This window comes from Mastigoproctus giganteus, chromosome 13 (assembly GCF_048544385.1).
Source record: "Mastigoproctus giganteus isolate SK-2022 chromosome 13, ASM4854438v1, whole genome shotgun sequence".
Lineage (NCBI taxonomy): Eukaryota > Metazoa > Arthropoda > Arachnida > Uropygi > Thelyphonidae > Mastigoproctus > Mastigoproctus giganteus.
In genome coordinates, this window is record NC_143587.1 from 75981973 (window position 1) to 76008737 (window position 26765).

Consider the following 26765-nt stretch of genomic DNA (forward strand, 5'->3'; position numbering starts at 1 on the left):
AAAAGTTTAAAATCTTCTGAAAGAGATTGAAATACATCGAGCTCCCGGGGCTGCATGTAAGGTTTCTGCAGGCAATAAAAATACTGGGATTAGAATTTCGTATTATTTGTTAATTAGGATTATGACGACATAAAATCTAAGTGTACTAATCAGCCTCACCAAAACTGCTTCCACTTATAAAGACGTACATTCTCTTCCAAAAAGTATCAGGGCATAAGCCACATTGGCACTCCCCTCACTAGCATATTTTGGAAGATAATGTATCTTTATGTTTCACTATGTTTCTTAACATCAGTAAAATGCTGCGTAAATTCATCTACGTTTTGAAAAGAAACATTTCGAAACTCTTGGTTCGACGTTGATTCAGTTTACGCAAATTTGACGTCATTGGAAGTCAGTGGAAGATTCGCAGAATATCTACCTGAGAATGGCATACAAAGGTGAATAAACAACGAGAAGCAATTCTCTATGGCAGGAGGTGGAGATCTTTTGAATTAATGTCAACAACTTTTACGTATATCTATTGCACGTTGACAGGGCTCATTACATCTACTGTCCAAGTTATGAAAATGAGGATTTTATTCATTCTAGCAGCGATTATTTTGGTAGCATCGAGTTTTAACTTGGAAGATATAGGGAAGAAAATCTGCGGTATGTGATATTTGTAGTATTTTGCGATAGAACCAGTTATTTATCAATTTTACTAGGTTATTAGGTTACTAGATTACTAGGTGATGTTATTAGGTTACCTTGCTTATTATGTTTAATTAATTATGTTATTGTTTCTAGGCACAATGCCTAAAATACTAAATGGAATAGACGATCCCTCCCTCTTTATTCCTCACAACAGCTGGATTCGTCGGGGCATGGACTCAACGAAATGTCGAAAATGCGTGAATTGGACTCAATTTGTGTTGACTCAATTACATGCCACAGTTTTTGCAAATTTGATGATTGCGGATCTGTACTCCGAAGAGCTCGTTCCACCTCATGCAACAGATGATCAGGGAGATTGAGATATGGTTACTGGAGAGGCCATCAAAGTAAGGTGAATTCAGTCTTAAGTTCCTGGAACCACTTCTGTACAATTACGGTCTTTTTATTCTTTTGGAAGAACCCATTCACAGATGTATACTGCAACCATGCACTTGGTCAGAAATAATAATCCAGTCACCCATGGTATCCGAGTGTTGCTCTTTGATATCAAAGGGCTCATGATGAACCACAAAAACAATCGCCACACTATTACACTTCTGCAACCCCCCCACGTGCATTATTAACAACTGGCAGGAATCCATGCACTCATGCGTTTTTCGCCATATTCTGGCCTTTATATCAGCGAGAAATAAGAGGAACAAGGATTCATCAGACCAGCCAACATTTTTCTAACTTTCCATGGTTCATTTAGGTCCATCATTGATGTTCCTGAACGCACTCTAAACGTACCTTCTTGTTTTTAGCTTACAGGATTGAGCCTATTTCAGTCGTTCGTTGCGATACCTCTCCTTCTTCGTGTCCCATCGATGACACGAAGAAATTTTATGAGCTTTTTTCACAATATGGCTGAGTTAATCGATCTCAAGCGAGGTTAGCAAGGTTTTCCCTCCCGAAAACTGGGGCTTTTCCTCCAACAAACCGAAAACTCACCAAACCAATTAGATAAAAATAGTACCTCATAGCATTGGAGCTTAACACATACCTACTCCTTTGGCTTCGCATCAAAGAGCTGTTTCTGACTAGACTGTCGCCATTGACTCAATGTTATTTGGTTATTGGACTAAAACTAAATACACCAGAGACGCAGTCGTACTTGAAAAACCCACCAGAGTTTCAGTTTCTGAATTATTGATAGCGTTGGTCTGACACCGATTTCCTTCTGCTTTCGCAGTCATTTAAATCTTTCGTCTTGTCCATTCTCGCAGTGAATGGGCAAACGTTTCGAAGAATTTTGAGATATGTTGATGACTGTCGAGAAAAGGATGAAGGAAAATGCTAAAATAATTGAAAATTAACGCTTCCGAAGTAGTTTTGGTGAGGGCTTGGAACATAATGATGGGACACCGATTAATGAGTTCAGTTTGATCTCCCCTCTGTTGTAAATTGGATTTATGAAACCGTCAGTAAAAGTGGAAAAATAAGACTCACTGCGAAAATCAGTAGTTGATCAACGGTTAGAACAAGAACAAAATAAACTGACATGATTATTTGATTATATTTAGACAATTACACGCACCTTTGAGGAATAAAAATGTTCTGTTGTTCTACTAGAAAACTCTATGGCATGTTGATTTTTTAAATTTGTGTTACAATGGAGCGTCTAATTCAAAACATTAAGATTCATATACGAGTGCGATTCAGATGAAAATGAGGTTTAATGCGTGCCCACAAGGCACACGTTAATAAAGTGACTGGGTTTAACTATAACTCTTCGTATTTCTCATCCTACATATAGGAGTTAATTTCCACCATTATTGAAAATTTTAGCGAAATGTTTGACAGAATGAAACTGCGAGATAAAGATTTAAGTTTTTTTAAAGGCCTAGCTGCAATCACAAGAGAAGCAATCTTTCTTGTAGATTTCTTTGTAACTTCGTTAACAGAAATAAAAGCAAAAATTGTTACAACTGACCCTGATCTTCCCTATTGTTCAAGTAATTTCTGCAGCTGCGTAACATCTAATGTCGAAGGGCATTAGACGTTAAAAGACTGTCCCTTTTGTAGTTGCTGTTAGATCATCTTAGGATCTTCGTATCGATTTTGAGCAGATCTTCCTGTTTGGCAAAATGTCACTATGGAGGACGCATATCCATGAGAAAACTCTAAATTTACTGCTCGCGCATATCCTTAATGCGATCATGGTTTTTGCTGAGCAAAAACCATGGAGCATAACCATGGAGTCGCTCAATTCGTCTTCTTCAAGTCCTAGTCTTTTCATTTTCATCTGATTCATTCTCGTAGAACTCTTGCAAATCAACATTTCCTCTCCCTTAAACTAATGATCTCTATTTAATTCTTATATTTAGCAAGTGACGAAAACAAGCAAAGTGCTGTCGAGTGTTGCAAAAGTATTCAAGACCAGGTAATTAAATAATTTATTTTATTACTATTTATTGATATTTATAAATGTATCACTGGCATCAGCGGCTCAGCTACAGATTTATTAAACTTTATAACATTTATGTACACTGTCATACCAAAAAAACATCACATTTTGAGTTTTATTGAGCAATTAATTACTGTAGGCCTACCTTTCGCCCCAATGCAATATTGACCAGTCGTAGAACAATATCAACCAATTATTTGTAGCAGGTAGCTACTGGGCTCAGTCCTGCTTCAATACAATTGGTAATTGCTTTGTGCTTTGTAGAACAGTCGCGCCCTGATCTGGAATTTCCATCCCAAAAGTATTCGATAGGGCCTACCTGATTGCGTACACTGCATCCCTCTTTCTCTCTCTCTTTCTTCCATGTTTTCACTACATCGTCTATGGTTGGCATTACGAGTTTTTAATGCGTGGTTGACACATTGATAATGTGGCATCCAATGATTAAAACCTCAATGAACTATCGTAGGGACCTTGCTGAAATTCGTGCTCTTGTTTGTGATATCTTTTATATTGCATGCGCACTTTAAAACCCCTTTCTGTGTTGCATATATCTCTTGGGGACTGATAACCATTGGATGGGGTATCCTAATACATTTTTTGGCAGGATAGTATGTATATAAGGCGTTTCAGTAGTGTTTGGAACAAATGTCGAACATATTATAGGACCCTATATAACCTATATATAACATGTATTGCCTAGCAGAAATAGGCCTTCCAGAAACACCTACAAGGAACTCCAGAAAATCGCAATCTTGAACACCTGGAGGATAGTCAGAGAGCTCCTCGACCAAAAACAACACCAGACATAACAATCACCCATTGGTACAAGTACATTTGGCATTTGGTACCAGTACCTGTCACGGAGTGGAACCTCCATCAGGGAGAAATAATACAAGTATAACAACAGTAATAATAATAATAATAATAATAATAATAATAATAATAATAATGAATACATTAGAAATTGGTTTTATAACGAGAATTCAAGAGGGATATAAAGAAAGCTATTTGTTTAAGAAGAGATGGAGAATCGATAATGGAGTTTATGCATTGTAGACAAAAAGAGACCCATGGAATTTTCGTGTGAAGTGAAGAGGAGCGATTCTGAAGCGGCCACGAAGAGCTCCATAGTTTCGACGGTGAAAGGCAAGGAGATTTCGAAAGCATAAAGAATTTAATGAATTGAATTTGAATTCTTTCAATCCTGTGAGAAATATATTCCTGTTGTGCGGACCAAATAATATCACAATAATCAAAAATGGAAAGTATAAGCTGCTTGTAGAGAAGAATTATATCTTTGTCACTCTTAAAAATCGAGGAAGAATGCTTAATTAATCCAAGAAGTTTGGAAGTCTGAGATTTTACATGATCAATATGGGAAGAGGGATGAAGGCCAGATCGAAATAGGACACCTAAGTACTTGGATGTATCAGTACTTGCAATTAAAGAGTTTCCAATATAATAATCTGTAAAAACAGAGGGTCTAACTGAACGATTCGAGCAAAAAAGGCATAATTTACATTTTAATGGGTTTAGAAACGAGTTATTTTTATTTAGTCAAAGTGAGAGGGAATCAGGACAGGACTGAAGACACACAGTAACATTTTTAAAATATAAAATAAATATTTCAGATTATAATTATAAAACACGAATGAGAAATAGAAAGTTGTCATTGTTTAAAAAAGGTTTCTACGCAAAACTGGTCTCATAACAGTAAACGTTTGTTGAAGTGCTCGTATCAGTTAATTTTATGCTACTTGTGACAGATTTCTGAGAATTGTTTTTTCTTATTAACAGATTGCCAATTTCACAAAGGCACAAGGACTCGAATATGAAAACCTAACGGATCTCTTGAACAAAGCGTGTGCAGTAAGTGTTTATGGCTTTGTATAGATTGAGATTTGAATCCAGATAGAACGATGAATTATAAAAAAGTGTATATTGACTAAAAGATTAAATGTTTATGTATTTCGATTATTATTTTTTATTTAAAGAATATAAGTATTTCATTACGAAGGTGAAAATTTCTTCTTGGGTATGCTGGAAAAATTCGGATTGAGAATAAAATAGTACTTCGTAATTCTGTTCTTCGGTAGACTTTAAATTGCTTATTGGAATTGCCAAATAGAATGCGAACTTAATATCTGATTTTATGATTTTAAAGACTCAGCGAAATTTTACATATTTATTGAGGAATTTTCAAAGAACTAAACATAAATAAAAGTTAAGATTGCTGAGTTTGCATTCTGGTTTAGCAGTCATAAAAGATTTTATTAAAATAATAACTCTAGAATTTCTATAAAGACACTCGTTCATATAGTTCAATAAGTACATTTTTCGGATTTCTTTGCAGGGCGAATACAAAGACAAACTCACATTCCCAAAGGTAGGTATAAAAATGTTTTATTCATTAATTCTGTGAAGTTGTGAATGTTTTGTTTCTGTAAAAAAATGGTATGCTATTTTCAAAGATACGAAGCTACAGTATTTTCTACTGCTATCCCTGAATCGTGTTATAAATCAGAAATCAAACCGTCCTGTTGTAAAATAAATTCATGATAGTGCCTTAATCTCTAGCATGCAAAAACCTTACACTCAACTAGACCGTAAAAAGAAACTATAATCATATGAAAGGTTTCACGACACGCAATTGTAACTTCCCGTGAATTATTCCTTGTTTTTAACCCCGTGCAACGTGCAGATCAGTCCATGAACAAATCCTTGTACACGTATACTGCACAAAAGCGCTATATATTACTCATGGCTATGTGATGATATGATACGTTCATGGTTCTGTTGGAACTACCGATTAATCAACAAGGATAGCAAGAAAGGTGTTGCTTTAAAAGGTGTTGTTTTTCCCTCAGACGCGGTACACTAAGGTGTACCGCGTCTGAGGGAAACTGAACATTTCCTGAACAGTTTCACACTGGGAAATTAGCTGTTTGCACGATTCAACCTCAAGCAACAATTGCAAGGTTCGCTGCATGGTTTCTTTAGCTGGACAAAATGCGATTCAATTAGGCTTAGTAGAATGATAGCTTTTCAGTTTCCTCCAACTTTGTGCATACTCCATCTCCATTGAACAGAAGCACATTTTCACTTTTCCCACCATTTCTAGGAGAAAACCATGCAAAAAAACGATAATAGTTCCTCCTACTGAGACAGGATTCGATCCTGTCTCAATATGAGGAAATAGGAGATGGACGTAGGACATACCATAGGTTTTTTCGTGCTTCTTGAAATATCCCCAGATGATGGACCTGCCTTGGATTGTTTATCCAGAATGCCACCAAAAAGAAGAGTGTAATGATATCTTACTTAGAAGAACTGGCCCTTGGAAAATTTCTTCCCCATTCAGGTTTCTGATTGGGCGCTCATTAAATTCTCAAGACACTTATGCAAAAATCAAATTAATCCTGTGAAATATTTTTATTTATCTATATATGTATATCTTTTTTCTCGTTGAGCTTTGCTTTTAATATCTACGTTCTTTCTTTTTTTTCATTTAGCTGCTCACTTATTCCGTAAAGAAATATGCATCCTTGGTAAGTTTCAAACGACATTTTTATCATGCGATTTGAAGTTATATAATGCTTTTTAAAAAGGTTTTAGTGACTCGAAACTGTATTCTAATTTTTTTTGTGAAAATCCCAAACACGAAAGGTATCAGAACATATAGTAGTTAGTACCGTGCGTCGGTTGAAGGGTGAGAAGACGAAAGAAGGTATTGGTTGACTTAGACTTTAATTTCTTTAGATTGTAATTTTCAGGAAATACGTATAAAGGAAGGTTGTGCCAGAAAACGGAAGTTGAAGGAATAAATGAGGAAGAAGAAAAGTTGGTTCTGTGGGCATGAAGTTGGACAATAAAAGGGATGCTGACTGGGTGCAGCACATGTCGGACTGGAAGAGAGAGTGGGAAATATACAAGCCAATTCAGAACAGTGCCCATGGAAGTATCTGTATAAGAGGTATGCAACAGAAACAGATACAATGGAAGATATTAATGTACAAAAGTAAAAGAGTGGAGAAAGAACCGAACTTTGATTTACTATTGAAGCAACGAACATTTTAATTTATTGTTTCGCTAGAGATGCTATTGGTTAAATTACTATTTTAGAAACATTGAGCGGCTTCTGCAGTAACGGAATCACTTGTTCGTACAATCTGACATGAAGAAGGTGGACAGACAGGGAAGCAATTCAGAGCAAAAATGGACAAGACAAAAGACAAAAGTGGCTTTGAATATGGCATGGTAAGTCAGCGTCAGACTCGGATGTATGAATATCTAATAAACTGGAGCCCTGTTGGGGTTTTCACGGACGACTGAGACTCGAAATTGGTTCAATAACCAAATAACATCCATAAAACAGCGTTCCTGTGGTTGGTTGTTGTTTAGTTGGGTTTTAGGAGTATCACTCAGGGGACAAGGTAGATAATTAAATAAAATCTACCATAGGAATGACAGATTTTATTTCTTTTTCACTTTTTTTTTTGAAGATGCACAACAATTCCGCTTGCTTGTATCAGTTAGCCATTATAATACTAAGTTTAATATTTAACTAACTTTTAAATGCTTAATTGATTATTTTAATCTTTTAAGCCACAATAGGCTCCATCGAGAATTGAATAATTGAACTACAGGCTTTGCCTGGACACATCTCTGAAATCGAATAGCGCCATTCCTCGTCACTCCAATTGCGATGTTCGAATGTCCACATCCTTCTGCCCAACTACGTCTTTATTACTTTTTTATTAATTAAGTGAAATTCATTATTTTATGCGTATGAAATTAATTTATGCCTTTACTTACAGCCCGCAGAAGGACAAAGGAGCTGTATAGAAGCATTTGTAAGTATTTGTTTTTGTTAGTTTGAATACTTTTAATTTTAAGCTTACCCGCTTTGCGCTAACATAGCTAAGTAATACTGAATGAATGTTTTTAGCTGCGGAATAAGTTCTGTTAATATTTTACTTTGCTTGCAACAACAGTAATATTAATGATAATAAAACCTTGAAGGAATCACAGAGAAGAATCCCTTTTAAAATTTTATCGCGTTTAAAAAAATGGATTTTTAAAGAGTGGTTGCAACACTGAAGAAGGATTCGACAAAAGGTACACATATGAGACAAAACATTATGACCACCTATCTAATAGCGTGTTGGGTCGCTTTTCGCTGTGACAACCACTTTCATTCGGAGTGACATCGACTTCACGAGACCGCGGAAGGTGTCCTCGAGTTCCTGGACCAGCTGGGCGTCCTGGAGTTCTACAATGGAACGAGGCACTGGTGTCGACTGGCGAATGCTGGTTTCCACCGCATCCCCTAAATGTTCAATGGGATGGATATCGAGAGAGATTGGCTGCCAGGGGAACATCTGAAATGTTTCAACAAGATCTTCGAACCATTCCTGTACAATGCGGGCTTGCTTTGTGACAGGCGGTGTTAAGAGAGTTGACTGCCATCTGGATACATGGTCACGGTGTAGGGCAAAACTCAATGAACAATGGAAAAAAAAAACCACGTAGCGTCCTTTCCTAACTAGAGTGGTGGTAATGTTTTAGCTCATGAGTGAATTTAATTAAACATGAAACGAGGAATCAATAGCTTAGTAGTTGAATAACTATTTTTTACTTGATTTTCGTTTAATCATTATTTGTGGTTTACTTTAAATTTTCAATATGCCTTGTAATCATTTGATTGGTACATTTAGATGGACGGTGAAAGAATATTATTATTTAAGATGACAACTGAATTTGGAAAATACTTATCAACATTTTTTACTTATAGACTGATCAAGAAGGATTTTTTTTTTCAGATCTTCGATCATCACCCAGTTAAAATAAAAATGATTTATGTTGTATATTCAACAAAAATCGTTCATGGATTTCACTTTTGGACATGTTTCAGATCACTGGAATAAATACATCATGGTTATAGACTGCTGTTAATTGAGGGATCGTGAATAAAATAAATACACCCTTCCCAAACAAGGTGGTTGGGCAGCAGTTTTGCTATGGTCATAGGCAGAACCGGATGGTCCCTTTTTGGTCGAGCTTGAGCGTTTGTTTTTGGCAGATACTGAAAACTTCTGCTTACTAGAGTTTGGTCATTCGAATACCGACATTTTCCACAAAAACTCATTCAGATATCACTTACATATGATTTGTTAAATCATATGTAAGTGACATCTGCAGAGATAATATGATTTGTGAAATCATATTATCTCCGCAGTTAAGTTATCATCCATTCTAAATTCTCATCAGGTGAAATCAGGAAAGCACTTTCTTTGTAGAATTAATGCTGATGCTAATCAGGCAGCCCATTTAATGTAAGACTCGATCAATGAGCGTGATCCAGTTATGGGAGAAAATTAAAACTTCTCTCATACTGTAAGTTCTTCTGTCAGATCACCTTCCCCTTCTTAAAGACTGTACGCTGGTGTTATTTCAGAGATTAAGCAATCTTCCCGACTTAAGCGTCCACCCCTCTATTCGTACACAAATCTACAATTAATGTAAGACTACTACATCCAGCAGCATAGAATTCTCTAGGATGGATAGTACCCTTGGAAAACAAGGCATGCACGGCTGTCAAACTTTTGCCCTTCCTTCCTTCAAAATTTTCTTTTAATGATCAGAAGTAATAGAAATGTGGAAGGTGGTCAGATTTTAAGCGGGCGGGTAATTAGCGATCTCTCAGGCAGGACTATTACTATTGAGTTTTGCGGCGAAAGTTTTCTTAGCAGTATAGAGAAGACTATTGTTTTGAACAGTGGGAATTTATTGTGACACCACGGTTCAAAATTTCTCTAGGCTTTGTTAGAGACAAACTTGCGACAGTCGATTCTGTGTTGATTAATTAGTTGAAGAGAAGAGCTGGGGAATAACTTGTCCATTTGTTGGAGTCTGTTCAGGAGATGTAGAGTTTCCTGGTCCTTGTGTTCTGATGAATGGCTTTGCAGTGCCTGTGGTTGTAACATTGGGAGAAACTACCATTTCGACTAACGAGTAGATGCAACAAGAGATTGAACTTCAGGTTGCTGTTTATTTTCTGGCTGTATATTGTGACTGGAAATCCTAATTTCCAGTTTAGCTATCTGAGGATCCAATATCCAAGAGAGAGAGAGAGAGAGAGAGGGGAATTTTATGTGTGTGGTTTACGGGTTTCTGTCATATTTCTACACAGTATGTGAGAATGGGAGTAGATGCATCACTGTACATGTTTTGTAATGATTGCTCTGTTGCATATTGTAATTGTTTCTTGGTTGATTAGCTATTTGTGCATAGTGGCAGAAAAGCCTTAAGAAAGATTCTTATGTTATATAATTGTACTATTCTGTGTAGACGCATGTAAAAGCTACCAGTGTGGAACTTCATTCTCCCCCTCCCCAAATGAAAAGTAACTTTTTTGGTCACTTGACAATCTAATTGATTAACAATCTAATTGATCAATGTATTATTGGTCACATAACAGTTGTGGGAGGGAGTAGATAAAAACGTTATTATTTAGTTTAATTTGCATTTTATTTTGGTTGCTGTTTTGATTTCCACCCTAGTGAGGTCTCAAGCCCATCCCACATGGGCTCAACTCAATGAATTGATCAATACAATTGAACTTATAAATGCAATGAACTTATTGTATTTACAAGTTCATTCAACCCATCGAATGAAAAATACTGACTGCTATATTATATTACTCTATTTTTACAGAGATGCTTATTAGCACTTAAGTGAATGGATTTAATTGGTTGAATAAGTGTCCTTTTGTCTTACACGATAAGTGCGAAGAGGAGCGCCAACTTGACAGACTGATGTAGCCAAATTATGGAACAATAAAATCTTCATTGAAAAAAAAGAAACATGTCTCAATAAATACCGACTTCATTTCTAAAATAATTGATAATATTTATAATTAACTTTAAAAGAAAAGTTTCTGTCTAGGGTTATTTTTTATTTATTTTATTTTTTGTAAGGCGGTATGATATCAAAGAGTCTAATCGAATAAACACGATGCTTTAAATAATAAACATACACCAGCTTAAAAGTTCAGAATCACATTTCATTATTCTTAATTTTTCCAAGTTTTTTTTATTAAAATAGGACCAACTTTTTTACGAATTTTTATTAAAATATTTTCTATTATCAAAAGAAAAAAAAAATACTGAAATAATATTTTAAGAAATATTTAAGATATTTCTAGAATTTCCGAGAATATTCTAGAAAGGTGTAGAAGATTCCTGATTGTGGTGGAACATTATAGATGATTCTAGAATATTCTAGGAACATTGTTTTAATATTATAGAAGATTGTAGATGATTCTAGAAGGTTTTACGATAATATAAATTGAAAAGTTAAAGCTATACCTCATAAAATCGAACGCCTGTCATTCAGAAAACATGTTTGGTGTAAAGTTTTATAAAACCTTACCAATTTATAAAATATTATGACCACCTACCACTATTTAAGAGCGTATTAGGCCACCATTCGTCGTGATAACCTCTTGCACCCGTCGTGGCATCGACTCCATGAGACCGCAGAATGTGCCCTCAGATATCCTGTACTAGCTGGACAGAAGGACATCCTGGAGAGAGGCATTGGTGTGTGAATGGCAGATGCTGCGTTCCACCTTATTCCACAAATGTTTGATGAGATTGATGTCGAGGAAATTTGGCTACCATGGGGAAAAGTTAGAGGGGGTATTTCGTTAGTCCAATTAATCACCGGCAAAATACCAAATTTGTTTTTTTAAATAAATTCCACTGTTTTATGTGTGAAGTTTACTTTATGCTTTTCCTTACAGAGCATTGAAATAAAAGCGAACTATCAAAATCTACAAACTAATAAAACATGGTTGGTCTGTAAATTTTTCTGAACTGCATGATGGGGCCGGAACATGAAGTTAACGTTTGCCGAAATATTCAAGGTTCGAAGAAGTTACTAAACGATATTTTACTATATTTTATTACTTTATTCCCTTATTCTTGCAGAAGGTTTATCCTTTACATAGGTGCCTTTCAATCTACCGACATGAGAGGTCATCGACGGCGGACCATGGTAATCCGCTGATGAGCCCTCGAGCAGCTCAACGTCCCCTGAAGCGCCCTGACCGCAATTATCTTTGTCAGCAGTGGTAATGCCCATTTATTGAAATACTGATGCCGAAATCTTGCACCAGACACCCTTATACGATAAGGTTATTGTAGAGACAATAGGCTGTCTACCAAATTCTTGGGCTATTACTTCTTTGAGACTTAAGTTATTGTTATATTTATTTTTCTTCATACAATGACACGTCTCAAGATCTTGCCTTATGCCTACTATCTGGGCATCTAACAGGAACAGTGAACCATCTCTTGCACACAAAAGGGAGAGCGTTAATCCTTGTTCTTATAAGGTCTACATATGCATGGCCGGACAACAACTTGGTTCCATCGCCCACCTATTGATGCTGAGATCGGACTTTTCCCGACTCATGTAAGCAAGCGTCATCGAAGGATACATGCAAGAGACGGCTCCACCGCCCTTTCACCGACGCCTTACTTTCAAGTAAGACTACCATCACATTGCAGCCTCTTGATGTTACTTAACTCATTTTGTATATGACACAGTTAGCTAGCTCTCTAGTCAAAGCCGAAGGGGAGAACTGTAGCTTCTTCAGCCTATTTCTTTTCAGGAGGGGAATGGTCCATCTAAGGGACAGTATTCCAAGAACCCCCCTCCGCGATGTCTGCATAAATATGATGACCTCACTTGGGACTCTAGAGCATTACGGCTAGCAGCGGTTACTCTCCCCAGGACCAACTGTGATATAGCCGAAGTATTAAATAGGTCCCGAGGATGAAAAGCCTCTGCTGGGGTTTCAAAGGAACTGTTTTAAATTTCACCAACAGGTCAACCAGGGAGGCACCCGCTGTCGCCCTAACTGATGAAGTGAACTCCACACCAAGGTACCGCCATGTAGATGTTATACTGCCGTCTGGAAGGCAATAGTCACCAATTAAGAAGCTGCAGCCACTTTCAGCTTTTTTCCTTTACCGGTAGGGACCAGGGACAAAGTCCAGGACTTAGAGATATTCACCTGAAGTCCTCTTTTTCTGAAAAACTGAGCAGCACAATCTAATAAATTCTGAAGTCAGGAGGACGTTGACGCTGCTAGAACGAGATCATCAGCGAATGCCAAGGCATTAACCTTGACAGAGCCAAGATCGAAACTAAAGTAAGCAGGGAGATACTTAATCAGCATATCTAACATTAGATTAAACAATAATGGGGACAAAGGGTCTCCCTGCTGCACACCGCTCCGAGGCTTGAGACCTGGCATTCGCCCATAAATCTCATCTTAGAGCTCTATTTGTTATGCGTAGAAATCTTATAATTAATGAATGACGTAGGAAAGTGCTTCCTTACAAGTACCTCACGGACTGCTTTGAATGATACAGAGTCTAATGCTTTCTTTAAATCGATGGAGGCAAGATGAAAACTTTTAGATGATAATAGCAGCGACTCCAAGATAAATATATTTTCAGCGACACCATCCACCGGTAAGAAAGCTCTTTGTTGAGGATCAATAGTCACAGCTTTGGAAATTCGTTTTACTAAACCCTTGTGGAATAACCTTAATTTAGCCGATGCCACAGTTATAGGCCCGAATTCCGATGGTTCACTTGCATTTTTCTTTTACGGAATAAAGATGGCATAAGCATCGTACAAGACTGACAGGAGACAGTCTATCCACAAGAAAAGATGCAGTAGATCCTGGAGAATCACTTTAGGGACACTACGCAATTGTTACCTCATCTGGCTCGGGGCTAGTCGTCATCAATGGTAATGCCTCTCTGAGCTCAAGAACCTAAATAGAATTGCAGAGCACACTGTCTTCTTAATCAGAGGATGAAAACACAACATCCATAGCATCAGTAGTGTCAGCACAGAACATATTGTGCCGAAAATCTAGGAATCCTTAGGATCAACAGCATTATCAGAAATTTTTGCCGGATCTAGAATGTTCAGAGCACACCTCTTTCGATTTCGATAATAGAGGCGTTCGAAAAGAGCATACTCTCTTTTCCTCTCTCGTCTCCTGCTCTGAATATAAGAAGATTCTGGCTGACGAACCAAGGCACCGCCTCCAAGTGCTGAACAGCCACTTCGGAACCCATAAGGTGAAATTTAATATATCTGTTGAGATCTTCTAGGTCCAAACGATTGTCCCAAGGTTGAGCCAAGAGGTACTTAAGTGAGCGATGATCAAAAGCTTCTACAGGCCTCTCCACCATAACGTCGTGGAGAAGTTACTAAATCGAAGAAGTTACTAAACGATACGTTTAACATTTTACTTTTACATCCACAAAATATCAGCAAGTAGTAAAATGTAAGTCGGGGATTAATATCCATAATTTTTATCAGCTGTCCTTTCAAAGTGTTTACTAACAAAGCTGCAAAATTCGTGTAAATGAATGCTGTAAACAACTTGAGACGAAACTATATTCATAAAGACACAGTTCTCAATTAACAATTAAAATTAGTTCAATTTACAAGGCGCGTTCAAGTTATTAGGTCTTCAAATTGATTTAAAAATAATAATAATAATCAAAGTGTATGATAGCGACTACTTTAAAAATTTAAGGGACATTAGAATGCTGTCAACTGATGGCAGCACGACACATGGCACATCGACTGCAGAGCTTCAAACAGCGTAGTATGTCATCTTCAATTTTCAGTAATCAAAACCACCTGTAATTATCTGTTATTTGCATTAAACGGGAAAACTCCTATTAAAATTCATTGGAAAATACCCAAAGTTTGTCCTGACCGCGTCATGATTGTGCTATTTGTGCGTTGCTGGGTGTAAAAGTTTCGTGAAGGATGTAAGTCGTCCAAGAACGAAGCTCATCAACCAAGATCTGGAACTAGCCTTTCTGAGACCAACAATCCTATTGAAGGAGAAAATTATTTTGAGCAACAGGAAGTCAACAGCGGATGGAACTGCAACAGATGCACAGCTGTAGGCATTTTTATTGGCTCTGGCATATCATTCTTCATGAAGGTCTCAAAATGAGCAAAATGCCAACCTGGTGGGTTACACAGCAGTTTTCTCATAAAGAAACAAACATTCTTGTTAAGTTGTGTGAAGCAGTGCTTAATAGAGATGCTTCAATGAATGATTGTTTCTTCTCATCGGATTTAATAATGGATGAGACATAGATTCTTCAGCTGTTAAATCCTGAAACTAAGCGCCAGTCTGCCAAATGGAACAAAGCCGAAACACCGCCTCCTAAAATATTCTGTGTTGCTGAAAATGAGGATAAAACAATGGTTATTGGTTTTTGGGACATTGAAGAAATAATTCTTGCACATTGTGTTTACATGAGAAGAGTGACAGGAAATTCGTATGAAGAGATTCTGGTGGAAAAGTTTCTCTCAACATTTCAGAAGAAGCATCCACATTGCCCTCATGGAATCACATACGATTCCATCAGAATAGTGCTCCACCCTGTCGTGTTGCTAAGCTGTAGAATTTTTTACAAAAAAAAAAAAAAGAGGTTGTTTCACATCCTCCATACTCGACTGACTTTGCGTCAGTGATTTGACTGTTTCCAACTTATGAACGATAGCCATCGTGGTAGAATGTCTCTTAGCCGACAGCACTGTTTCGGCCATTTACCAGTGGGCTGACCATACCTCTAAGCAAGGTTTTCCATCCCTAATTCCTTCAAGGAGGAAAATCATCCTTGAACAAATCAAGGATGGACAACCATCTTCAAAATTTTATTCTATTTAATAAAACATTGGTTACAACACAGAAGCGTGTTTAACAATGTATATTTTATTAAACAGGAGAACAGGATCAATAGATGATTAGCAACACATATCTATTTGTGGTTTATTTCATATTTTTGATATGCTTTTTAATCTTTCAAATACAACCGGATGGCTAATGAATAAAGATTATTATTTAAGACAAAGACTGAATTTCGAAGATGCATATGGATCTTGTTAAAGACTGATAAACGCTTCTGATAATCGTGAAGCTTAGCCAATCCATCCTGAAGATGGCGCAGGTTATTAACCATCCTCTCGACCTTAATTATCATTTAAAATTATAAAATCACACTCTATATGCTTTTGTCAAAGTTATTTAAGAAAATCAGAACAACATAGTCCCAAACCGGCTCTTTTAGGGGGGAGGGACTACCAACGTTAACCCCAATCTGAAGAGTGACCATTAATCACAACTCTCTGCCTTCTCCCCTTGCAGCCAACCATCGATTCGATTTAGATTCCCCATAAAATGTCCACTTGCCAAGTTTTGCAGTCCTCACTAAGAGGTTCTTCGTACTGATATCGATTTTCATACTTCGCCAATCTGATCGCCCTTCTTTGAACCTTTCTAGAAGTTCCATGTCTCTTTCTTCAAGTGTGGCCTCACTTTGAAATTAAAGCTTTTGGATAGCGTGAAACGTGCCATTGTTATGAAAACCGGTATTTCACTCATGATGAAATGTACTTGGCTGGACGAATAACGTAAACGATATCACCTACCGTCTCAGGCCACTTTAGTTTATATATAAAAACAAAAAAGGTAAATAGCAGCATAACTGAAAAAAAAAAACACACACACGTAACAATAAAGATGCTGTTAAGAAGGTAGAAATATAATAACCTCAACCCAGTAATCCAAATCAGCAACTAACGGACAGTAAATATTCTGTAAATGCTCACGGCCCACCGTGGTTAAGCTGTACAAAAGGATGGTGTCAAATGTGTCAGACCACCTCTCGCTGACAGAACTGTAACGGATTACGCAAAGTGGATGTTCGTGGTGAGCGAAGGGCACAGCGCGTTGAACTTCTGGGTGGACAATGTCCACCCAGAAGTTCAACGCGCTCCAACTCAACTATCCCTTTATCCATTGCAGCATCTTGCCCTTAATACCATACGGCTCTAATTTGTACATCAATATTCCATGTGCAACAGTATCAAAAGATTTCTTGGAATCAAAGTATATGATGTCAATATTATTTTTTGCATCCAGTTCCTTTGTAACCATATCGTAGTATCCAATCAAATTGGTTAGACAAGACTTCCCCTTAACAAACCCATGCTGTGTCTGAACTATTACTGTAATCTTGTCTAGGTGATCCCCTCTTTAACCAGTGACTCCATCATTTTCTCAGGAATAGAAGTTAAACTAACAGGTATATAATTATTTGTGTCACTTTTTGAGCCCCCTTTGTGAATGGGGGATACATTTGCACATCTCCAGTCCATGGGGACCTCCCCTGAATCTAATGATGCTCTCATAATTTTGGCTAAGGGTTTGCTAACTTCAATATAACTGGATAGATTTCATCCACCCCAAGTGCCTTTTTTATATTTAACTTAAACAATTTCTCCTCCACTTTGTTGTCAGTTATTAAAAATCATTTAGCTCCCTGCCAGAGTTTGATAAGCTTCTGACATTCTCCTCCTTGAATAACTCCTTATGTGTGAATGTAGATGCAAAATACTCATTCAGTTTGTTTGCTATCTGAGCTGGATCATCAATAGTCGAACCATCGATGTCAAGCGGACCAATCAGATTCGTTCCCTTCCTTTTAGAGTTTATATAAGAAAAGAAATCCTTGCTGTTTTTCTTAGCATCTTTTGCCAAGGATTTCTCGTAATCTGCCTTCGCCTGCCTAACCTCCTTTGTGACTTGATTATAGACAAGCTTATATACGTATATCATAGCTTCTGTGTCGCCTGATAATTTATATGCACCCATGAATTTTTCTTCTCTCCCAGGAGCCTCATTAATTCATCCGACATCCATTTAGGCCTGAACTTTGAACAGTATTTCTTAGTTGGTATGAAAAGCCTAGTAGCCTTCAAGATTAAGTCCCTGAACGCTTCCCATTTAGAATTTGTTGTTTTAAACATCATCAGTTGATCCCACTGTACAGAATTTGAAAACTGTCCGAGACCTCTGTAGTCACCTTTACGAAAGCAAAAAACCCTTCCTGTATCTTTAATGTTAATTACATCTTTAAATAAATACCACAACATTAAACTGTGATCACTACCACCTAGTGGTTCCTTTATCTGGAACTGGCGCCAACACCGGGAGTTGTAACTTCCAAAAATCACTAGTTAAATTAAAAAAATAATAATAATAAGCTAACGAACGCTACTAAACCTATTTAATATCTTTGTAGAACACAACGTAGCCTGTTAATTAATGTTAAGAATATGGTAAAAGTGCTAAAACTACTTATCCCTTTACAGCAGCCAAAAATCCACCCCAGTCAATCCACAATCAATAGTTTGAAGAAATTCCAAGGTCAACTGGATACATACGTTTGGAGGGAAGAGGATAATTTACGTACTTATCTAATTTATTTTGGCCGGCGCAACAAAAGACTACGACTTCCGTGCGCCATATATGGCAAATACTTATACTAATACTACTATGACTGTTGGCCTCCGTAGCCGAGTGGTCAGGAGCGGTATGTGCGGGCAACGTGAGGTCCCACCAGGGGCCCTGCGGCCAAATGCCAGGACACCCAACAGAACCTAACGCAATATGTCATATACAACAGACAACACTTTTCTGGCATTTACAGTAGTTCTGTATTTCTTCACAGCGTACATATGGCGCAGATGGTAGGGTCAGGTGCCACCTGCGCCTGACCCTCACACTATGCACACTATGGTCAGGAGCAGGAGTGCAGTAGCACACGCTCGTTGAGTAGACCGGAGTTCAAGCCCCTGACTGCTGAATACGGTCGATCTGCCAACCCGCAGTGGACCAGCGTGGCAGATTATGGTCCATTTCCCTCAGCATGAATTGTTGAGGAAGCTTCCATCCTGCAGTGGGTTGATATTGCTTATCGGACTAATTCTGCTTTTTTGTGATGTTTCTGCAATTACCTGAACATAATTTAAACCATTTTCGTGATTTGTATTCATCTTGTTCGCGCTGTTCTCCATGACTGATGTCTGAAATGGTTATTTTTTACGATTGGTAAAAATAAAATCATATCAGGGTTACCCGAAAAAAACCTCATCCACCCACTTCCATTATGTCCATAAATTTCGTGAGTTCTCCAGTCGGTTTGTCTTTTTGCTGGACGAAAATCTGGAGTTTCTTGGGGAGAGGGGGTGTTAATCTTGCTGCCCATGAGGCTGATTAACGCATCTACCATGGAGTGAAATAAGTCCATAAATGTTCCTTGTATCATTGACGCGATTCGAACCTGATCCTTTTCCGCCCAGACTAAGGAGGAGAGGGGGAAAGAAAAACATGAATATTGACGCAGAACTTCAAATTGTGGGACATTCTAAGGGATACAATTACGCCACAGATTTTATATTCTTCTGAAAAATACGGTATGATATGTTCTAAGCATTTCAATATTGTCAAGTCACTGAAAAATAACACATATGAGGCGTGACAATAAAGTTCCCGGACTGGTGCAATAAAAAGAACATAAAGTGAAGGAGTTCAAAGTTGGTTTAATTTTTTTATTAAATACTCATAACCTGATTGAATGTACTTACTTATTACACTGTTCTAAAAAATTCTGAAAAGAGTCAACGAAGGCGTCCAAAGAGAGAATATTCAGTTGGCAAGTTACGTTTTTCTTTATGTTCGCAACGTTCTGAAATCTCCTTTCTTTGAGGATAGTTTTCACCTCCGAAAAGAAGACGTCCACTGATTCTTGATTGGGAGAACAAGGTAAATGTTTTGTCACAAATGTCTTCATAACAAGTGATGAGCCAAGGCATTGTTTTGCATCGAAAACTAGCTATCTTCCTCCCGAAATTCAGAAAATGCACTGCAGTAGTCTTTGAAGCACCTGTACGTAGAACGCAGCAGCATTCGCTCTCTTTCTCTCTCTCTCTCCAGGTAAAAATTACTTGTCGTCCAGCCTCGTCTTTATCCTGGAATTCTGTAAACGAACTTTTATGGGCCTTGGTGATGATTTTTAAGTCCACTGCATACTCTGATACTTCGTCTCTGGGTTGTACTGTATCGCCCAACAGTCATCTCCAGCGACAATACAGTCAAGGAAATTAGAATTGTCTTGGCAAGTCTGGATGAAGTCTTCGCAAGGTGTCACTTTCCTTTGACGAATTGCCTCCTCATTCATATCCAACTTATGAGCCATCATTCTGAGGGCAAAACGACGATCCCTTGCCACAGTTTCCCGAGCTTTAGGAACCCTTTTTTCATTTCGAGAGGTTGACGAGCTCACTTATTGGGTGATCCCGAACATTCTGAAGCCCGTCTCTGGACCGCTCATTTCATTCAAACACACTGGTATGACAACGTTTCATCACCATAATAACCAGTTGTTACTTGCAACCCGTCAGCCTACTGGGAAATCTCTCTACCATGTCTGTTGGAGGAAGTTTGAACTACAACATATCACTCCTGTTTGTTTTCAAACTCATCGAACATGACCGCGACAGCACCAGTCTGGGAACTTTACTGGCACACCTCGTTTTTCATCGTTCAATCGTAAATTCAATCTTAAGTTCATTCTAAATGGTAAATAAATTAATATATCAAATATTCTCTATTTTTGGACACGTGTAAATGAGAAAAAGAAATTGAATTGCTATTATTCGCAGCAAAACTCCAATTGATTTATTGGAAAACAAACTTTCACTTTTCCATGTGGAAAAATATGGTAAAGTTTTTATTTTATTTTTTCTTTGCTACTTGAAAGTTCTATGGCTACAATTTGAATAGATTATTTCTGTTGAAGTAGTCTCTTTTATTACCTCGCTCTTTGAAGAAGACGTACATTCCTTTTCAAGGACGTTGCTTATCTTTCTTGACATCTGTGTACATCGTTATTTAACAAAAAAAGAAAAGTGTTTGTGGAGAAGTTTTTTAAAGTGATGAGTTAGAAAGACCTACTTTTAATATGGGAAGCGAATGAATATTTTATTTTATTTATCTTTTTATAATTAACAATTTAAAATTGACATAACACAATATAGTTATGTCTTGTTGTGAAATTAATGTTGCTAACGCATTGCTTCTAGGAGATTTTAATTTGAATTTCTTCATTTATCCAGCTGACAAATAATTCAGGTTTACTGTTTTTCTTTCACAATATTGGCATAAAGGTCTTCAAAGCAGGTACCCATTTTATGGATTGTAATCACGCAGTTATTTTATTTATGTGTAAACAGATGTCGCCATGTTGCATTATCGAAAGCTGATGTGATGTAGTAGCTATGAGTCTGCAACGCCCAGAAGGTACTGGTAGACGGTTTTAATGTAATTTCTCCAATCATGGTAAAAACGTGTGCGTAAAACTCTTTGTATAAACAAATTCAATTGAAAGAACCTATATATCACCCGATTCGTTAGGATTTTTCTAAATCTGTACTGTTTTTATCATCCCTTGAATTAATAATATTTTATTTGTAGCGCTTGAACCAAAATCAGCGATTTCCTAAGTTTCCTGTTTGAACTACGTATACTGTTGTAATATTTCCATAATAAAATGCAATGTAGTTTATTGTTTTTGTAGAATACTGAAAATCTGAACTCGTCACCGTGCGAGAATTAAATCTGTCTTTAATTTCTAAAAGGAATACAGATAATTTGCACGACTGCTTCAGTGACTAGATCTTCATTATTGTTAATGTGGAAGTGAAATAATCGCAATAATTAATTCGTGTTTGAGAATGATCTGTATCCCTGATCATTCTATGTTTCATTCTACTCATGCCGAAGTATTTAGATTGTCACTATTTTCCAATTCGATTTACCTTGCACAATGCTGCTAAAAGTTACTATTTTTAGCGAAACAATTCTTCAAAATGTTTAGTTTAATAAGAATACGTTGGAAACAAATGCATATTTATTTCTCGTTCAAAGTCATTAAAGCTAACATATTTTTTATCAATTTCTATCATCAGAAGACAATTATTTATGGAAAAAAGACCTGAGAACGGGGTCCCATTGATGACATGAAGAATTTTTATGAGCCTTTTTTTCACAACGTGGAAAAAAAAGCCCACAAAAGGCTCATTTACATGTTTTTTTGTGGTTTCAGGCAAGGGTACCATGGTTTTTTTCCCGTACACTCAGGTTTTACGTTCAAAAAACAGAAATTCGATGACAGAACACTTGCAATTTACAGACAATAGATACGGAGCAATGAATTTAGCCGCTGATGCTCCTAAAATCCTGCTACATTCAATACTGTGTGGCCGACGAAAGCATATCTTGGTTTTTAAGTAGTCCATTAAAATAAGACACATGCTGACAGGTCTGGGGACTTGGAAGCCAAAAAATCTCACCATTCTTGGAGATTATGTGGTTAAGAAACAGCGTGCAGTGACACCCTGGCGGTATGAGATGAGCGCTATAATGTTGACATTAACTTGCCTCAAGAACCTAGAGGCCTAGTAGCAAATTCAACCGTCAAAAAAGTTGAGATCATGTTAGCATAGCGCTGACGTCGCAATTACCTTTACATCATTATATTAAATAAATATGGGCCGATAATGCTGTGATATGATTTGTGCACTGCACTGTTGTCCGGTTGCTGTACAATGATTGCTGATGGAACTGGCGAGGTTTTATTATAAAACAGTTTAAATGAGAGTAAATTTCGTAAGACATCCACATATTGTGAATAAACTTTTTATCGTGATCCATTTGAGTTAGAATTTCTTGACAATAATTTACACGGGTAAAGGGATCATGAAGTTTTAATTCTTGCAGTCTCCTACCTGGAAGGGATGGACTTTTAAGTCCCGTTGCAATATTTGTCAGTGCATCCCGACGGATAAGAGATCGACAGTACCTGCCGACGTGCGGAACCTTTGGATCTAACAAAATCTTTGTGTAGAAGAGAGAGAAAGATCCTGACAACTGCGATGTTTTCTGGTGTACGGGTGCTTCTTATTAAACCCGGTGGCTTCCTTTCGAGATCAGAATCATTTTCTTCAAAATTATGAGCTTATGTTTTAAAGGGATCATCAGATGGCAGTGTATCTCAATTCTTTTCCATTCGGTGTGGGAAGGACGGCGATTCAACCAAATGTGCTACTCGCGAATGCACGCTCATCCATTTTGGATTCATCGCGTATATGAAATACTATAAAAATTTTTCCCACGAGGTATTGTTTGTGTGCATCTGTTTTCCTAACTCTGAAGAGAATTTTCACCCACAGAACGCGTTTTATTTCATCAGCCCTAGTATTTTATAAAATTTCGATGTGAATTAACTTCCCATTTATATCGAATAACTTGTCCTCCTTGAAAGTGTTTACCACTTGAAAGTGTCCTGGGTTTACCACGTATCACTCGGAGAGGTCTCGACTCCAATTCTACCCAGTTCGGAGAGTGTTCTATTCTGTTTTATTAATTACCATGAAAAACAGACAATAAACTCCATATGAAATGTATGAGAACAGAAAAATGCAATACATGAAAATTTTACATACAAGATTTCTCTTGAAATGTGTTAAATAAAATTTGGACAAAAATTCGAATATCAAAAAATATCCTTCAAAAAATTAAAAAGTCAAATTCATAAATTTCTAAAGCTAAAATAAACTACAAATTCTAGTTTTTAGTTTTTCCTTTATTCATATGAACTTCGTGTATATGAATAAAAGAAACTGGAAACCACCTATTCCTCTGTATAGAAAATATTAAAATATTTAAAGATTAAATACCCACCTTCAAGAGTAAATAATATTTGAATTATAACCTTAATATAAATGTGAAATTAAATTCAGGAAATATAAAGCACCGATCCCCTAAATAGTACAATTAGCTGTATAACAAACTTAGTTTTATAACAAATTAATTGTATAACAATTTGGTCCTTGAGGTTGTCACAGACATTCTATCAGATATGCCAGACAAGTTGTACTTGCTGTCTGGGTGTTTAAAATGCTAATAGAACTGATATTCAGGCGACACTGTCAAGTAGACCCAATTTTGGTGAAGTCCGGGTGGTCTGTGACAGCCAAATTCTCTGCTTGCACCTTCACGATGGTGGAAGTGTTAGTAATCCTGAGTATAACCCCCACGCGAAAGCACACTGTGGGTGATCACCCAGTTGCAAACCTACGAAAGCAGGGGTCGAGGTGTGGCGCCCATACCACATGGAGGAATGCCGCCCCTCTGTGTTACCAGGCAATACTAGGTGGTAGATGACTCTCATCAACCTGTGCAATACCACCACTTTGCTTATTGGGGTCTTGAAATGGCAGAACCCATGTTTAGTCTCCAGAGCTAAGTTCCGGTCAACCCTTCCCATCTCTTCATTCATGCAGTATGACTGATGACTTTTGAGGTTATGATGGACATCATAGAAAGATCCAATCTTCCTTACATTTCGAGGGGACAGCTCTAAAACGGTGTTCGCAGATCGGCCACTAGTTAGTACACCGGACCGAACCTATTGGTAACTCTTTAGGAGGCTTCCAGATCAGCTAGAGTATAATCTTGCTACCTCTACTCTGACAGATAGTGACTGGAGAGAGTCCGAGTAGTGTGTATGAGGAGGGCATTGTCGAGGCCACGCTATGTTAAGGATCTGGGTATATTCTTACTATGTGTATGCCTTATACAAAAATTTCATTACTTCATACAGCACTCCCCCCCTCCCACACGTTTTCTTACTATTGAATACACCATGAATTGTCAAACTAATAGAGCAAGCTTATCTGCGGAAAGATCTAAACTTTCCAAACGCTTACTTGTTCATTTCACAAATACACGTGGTCTCAGTTCTAATCTCAACGATATCCATTTCCATTTACAGTCTGCCAAACCCCATGTACTTTTTCTGACAGAATATTAGTTATCGGTTGATTCAACTACTGCTCATCTCAGTTGCCCAAATTATTAGCTTAATGATTCCTTCCGCCTCAAAGGTGGTATTTGTGCATATTTCCGTTCCGATATTACCTGTCAGAGACTTGGTAATTTGGAATCTCCTCTTTTCGATCTTCTCTAGCTTACAATCTCTCCCTACCGCATCGTGTTAAATTCATCTGTTGTCTCTACCGTTCTCCCAACTCCACTAATCACTTCTTGGAGCTCTTTGACTTCCTCTTTTTGCAACTTGACTTCAGTCCAACATTCCTAACAGTGAGGAAATTTTCCTTGGTGATTTTATGTTTACAACTCCAGCTGGCTTCCATTTTTTAATCACACAGACCCAGCTGGTCGAGATGCTGAGGCTTTTGCAATTACTAATGACCTTGCACAGATTGTTCATTTACCGACAAGTATACCGGACAATCCTAATCATACAGCCAACCCGCTTGATCTTTTTCTCACAAACAACCCTTATAAGTACACGGTCGAAGTGAGTGATCCTTTAGGCACCTCAGATCACAACTTGGCGATTGTCTCTTCTCCAATGGAACCTTTATCTCACGGCATTTCCCAACCTCGTGTTGTTTGGCATTACAAGAATGCAAAAATGGGATGACCTGCGAGATTTCTTTTCTTTTTTTCCTTGGTAGGATTACTGTTTCAAAACTTCTGATGTCAACGTTTGCTCAGATCGTATCAGTGAAATTATTCTTGTAGGAATGGAATCCTTTATCCCGCACTCCACTTTGAAATCTCGTCCTTTATCTAAACCTTGGTTTTCCAATAAATGTGCTAAGGCTGTTCAAGAGAAGAATGTTGCATATCGTAATTGGCTTATTTCCTATTATTCAGTTTCATTTTCTGCCTACACCAAAGCCCGCAACAATTGTAAAGCAGTTATTAATCAGTCCAAACTAGATTTAGAACAGGTTAAGAGTAGAAAACTCGCTTCTTCCTCTAATGGTAACCGAGCATTCTGGTCTCATGCCAATGCTATTTCCCGCAACTTTTGCCCATCTCTGCTCCCAATTCAATCAAAACCAGATGGTTCTGTTGTCACTTCAGTCAAGGATAAAGCTGACCTGCTAGCATCACATTTTTCTTCCAACTCATGTATTAACGATCTTGGTAAAACACCTCCCACCATTCCCAACACGCTCCATTCAATGCCTCCTGTGGTCTTCCATCAAAAGAATGTCAGAAGAATTTTGACGAATCTTGATGCTAAGAAATCTTCAGGTCCTGATGGTATTTCTCCACTTGTTCTCAAAACCTGTGCTCCTGAACTTGCTACTGTTCTTTGCTGCCTTTTTCTTATTTCAAAGGTGTTTTTCCTTCTGGTTGGAAATTTGCTGATATCCAGCCAGTTCCTAAAAAGGGTGACAAATCCCTACCATCCAATTATGGACCAACTGCAATTACTTCTATTTCTACTACTTTTACCTAGAATCCTTCCGTCTGATCAACGATCGCCAGTATGGATTCCGTCAGTGTGGATCCACTGGTAATAATATGGCTTATGTAACCCATTTATGGTGAAATTCAATGGAAAGGTTCGGTGAAACACAAGTAGTTGCTCTTGATATCTCAAAGGCTTTCGTTCGGGTTTGGCATAAAGGTCTTTTAAACAAGCTTCCATCTTATGGTTTGCAAATTGTTTTTTGTAATTGATTATCCAGGTTTCTCTCTGATCGCTCACTGAGGGTGATGGTAGATGGCTCTCTGTGTTGTAACTTCTCCACTAATGCCGGTGTCCCCCAAGGTTCAGTTCTTTCCCCCACTCTTTTCCTCTTGTATATTAAT

The 26765-nt window shown here is 37.6% G+C and overlaps 1 protein-coding gene across 1 annotated transcript; it reads left to right on the plus strand.

The window, feature by feature from the left end:
• Positions 1-569: 569 nt before the first annotated feature.
• LOC150076186 (uncharacterized) lies at positions 570-10930 on the plus strand. Its single transcript, XM_090387740.1, has 7 exons — positions 570-651; positions 3024-3079; positions 4904-4975; positions 5460-5492; positions 6619-6654; positions 7924-7959; positions 10823-10930. Exons 1-7 carry the CDS (start codon positions 570-572, stop codon positions 10844-10846), a joined length of 339 nt encoding a protein of 112 aa, XP_090243866.1. The 3' UTR covers positions 10847-10930.
• Positions 10931-26765: the final 15835 nt, after the last annotated feature.

Coding starts and splice junctions, on each gene's coding strand:
- LOC150076186 (XM_090387740.1), top strand. CDS start 570: ATGAGGATTTTATTCATTCTAGCAGCGATTATTTTGGTAGCATCGAGT. Junction 6,655..7,923: donor TAAAGAAATATGCATCCTTG/GTAAGTTTCAAA, acceptor CTTTACTTACAG/CCCGCAGAAGGACAAAGGAG. Junction 7,960..10,822: donor GGAGCTGTATAGAAGCATTT/GTAAGTATTTGT, acceptor CTATTTTTACAG/AGATGCTTATTAGCACTTAA.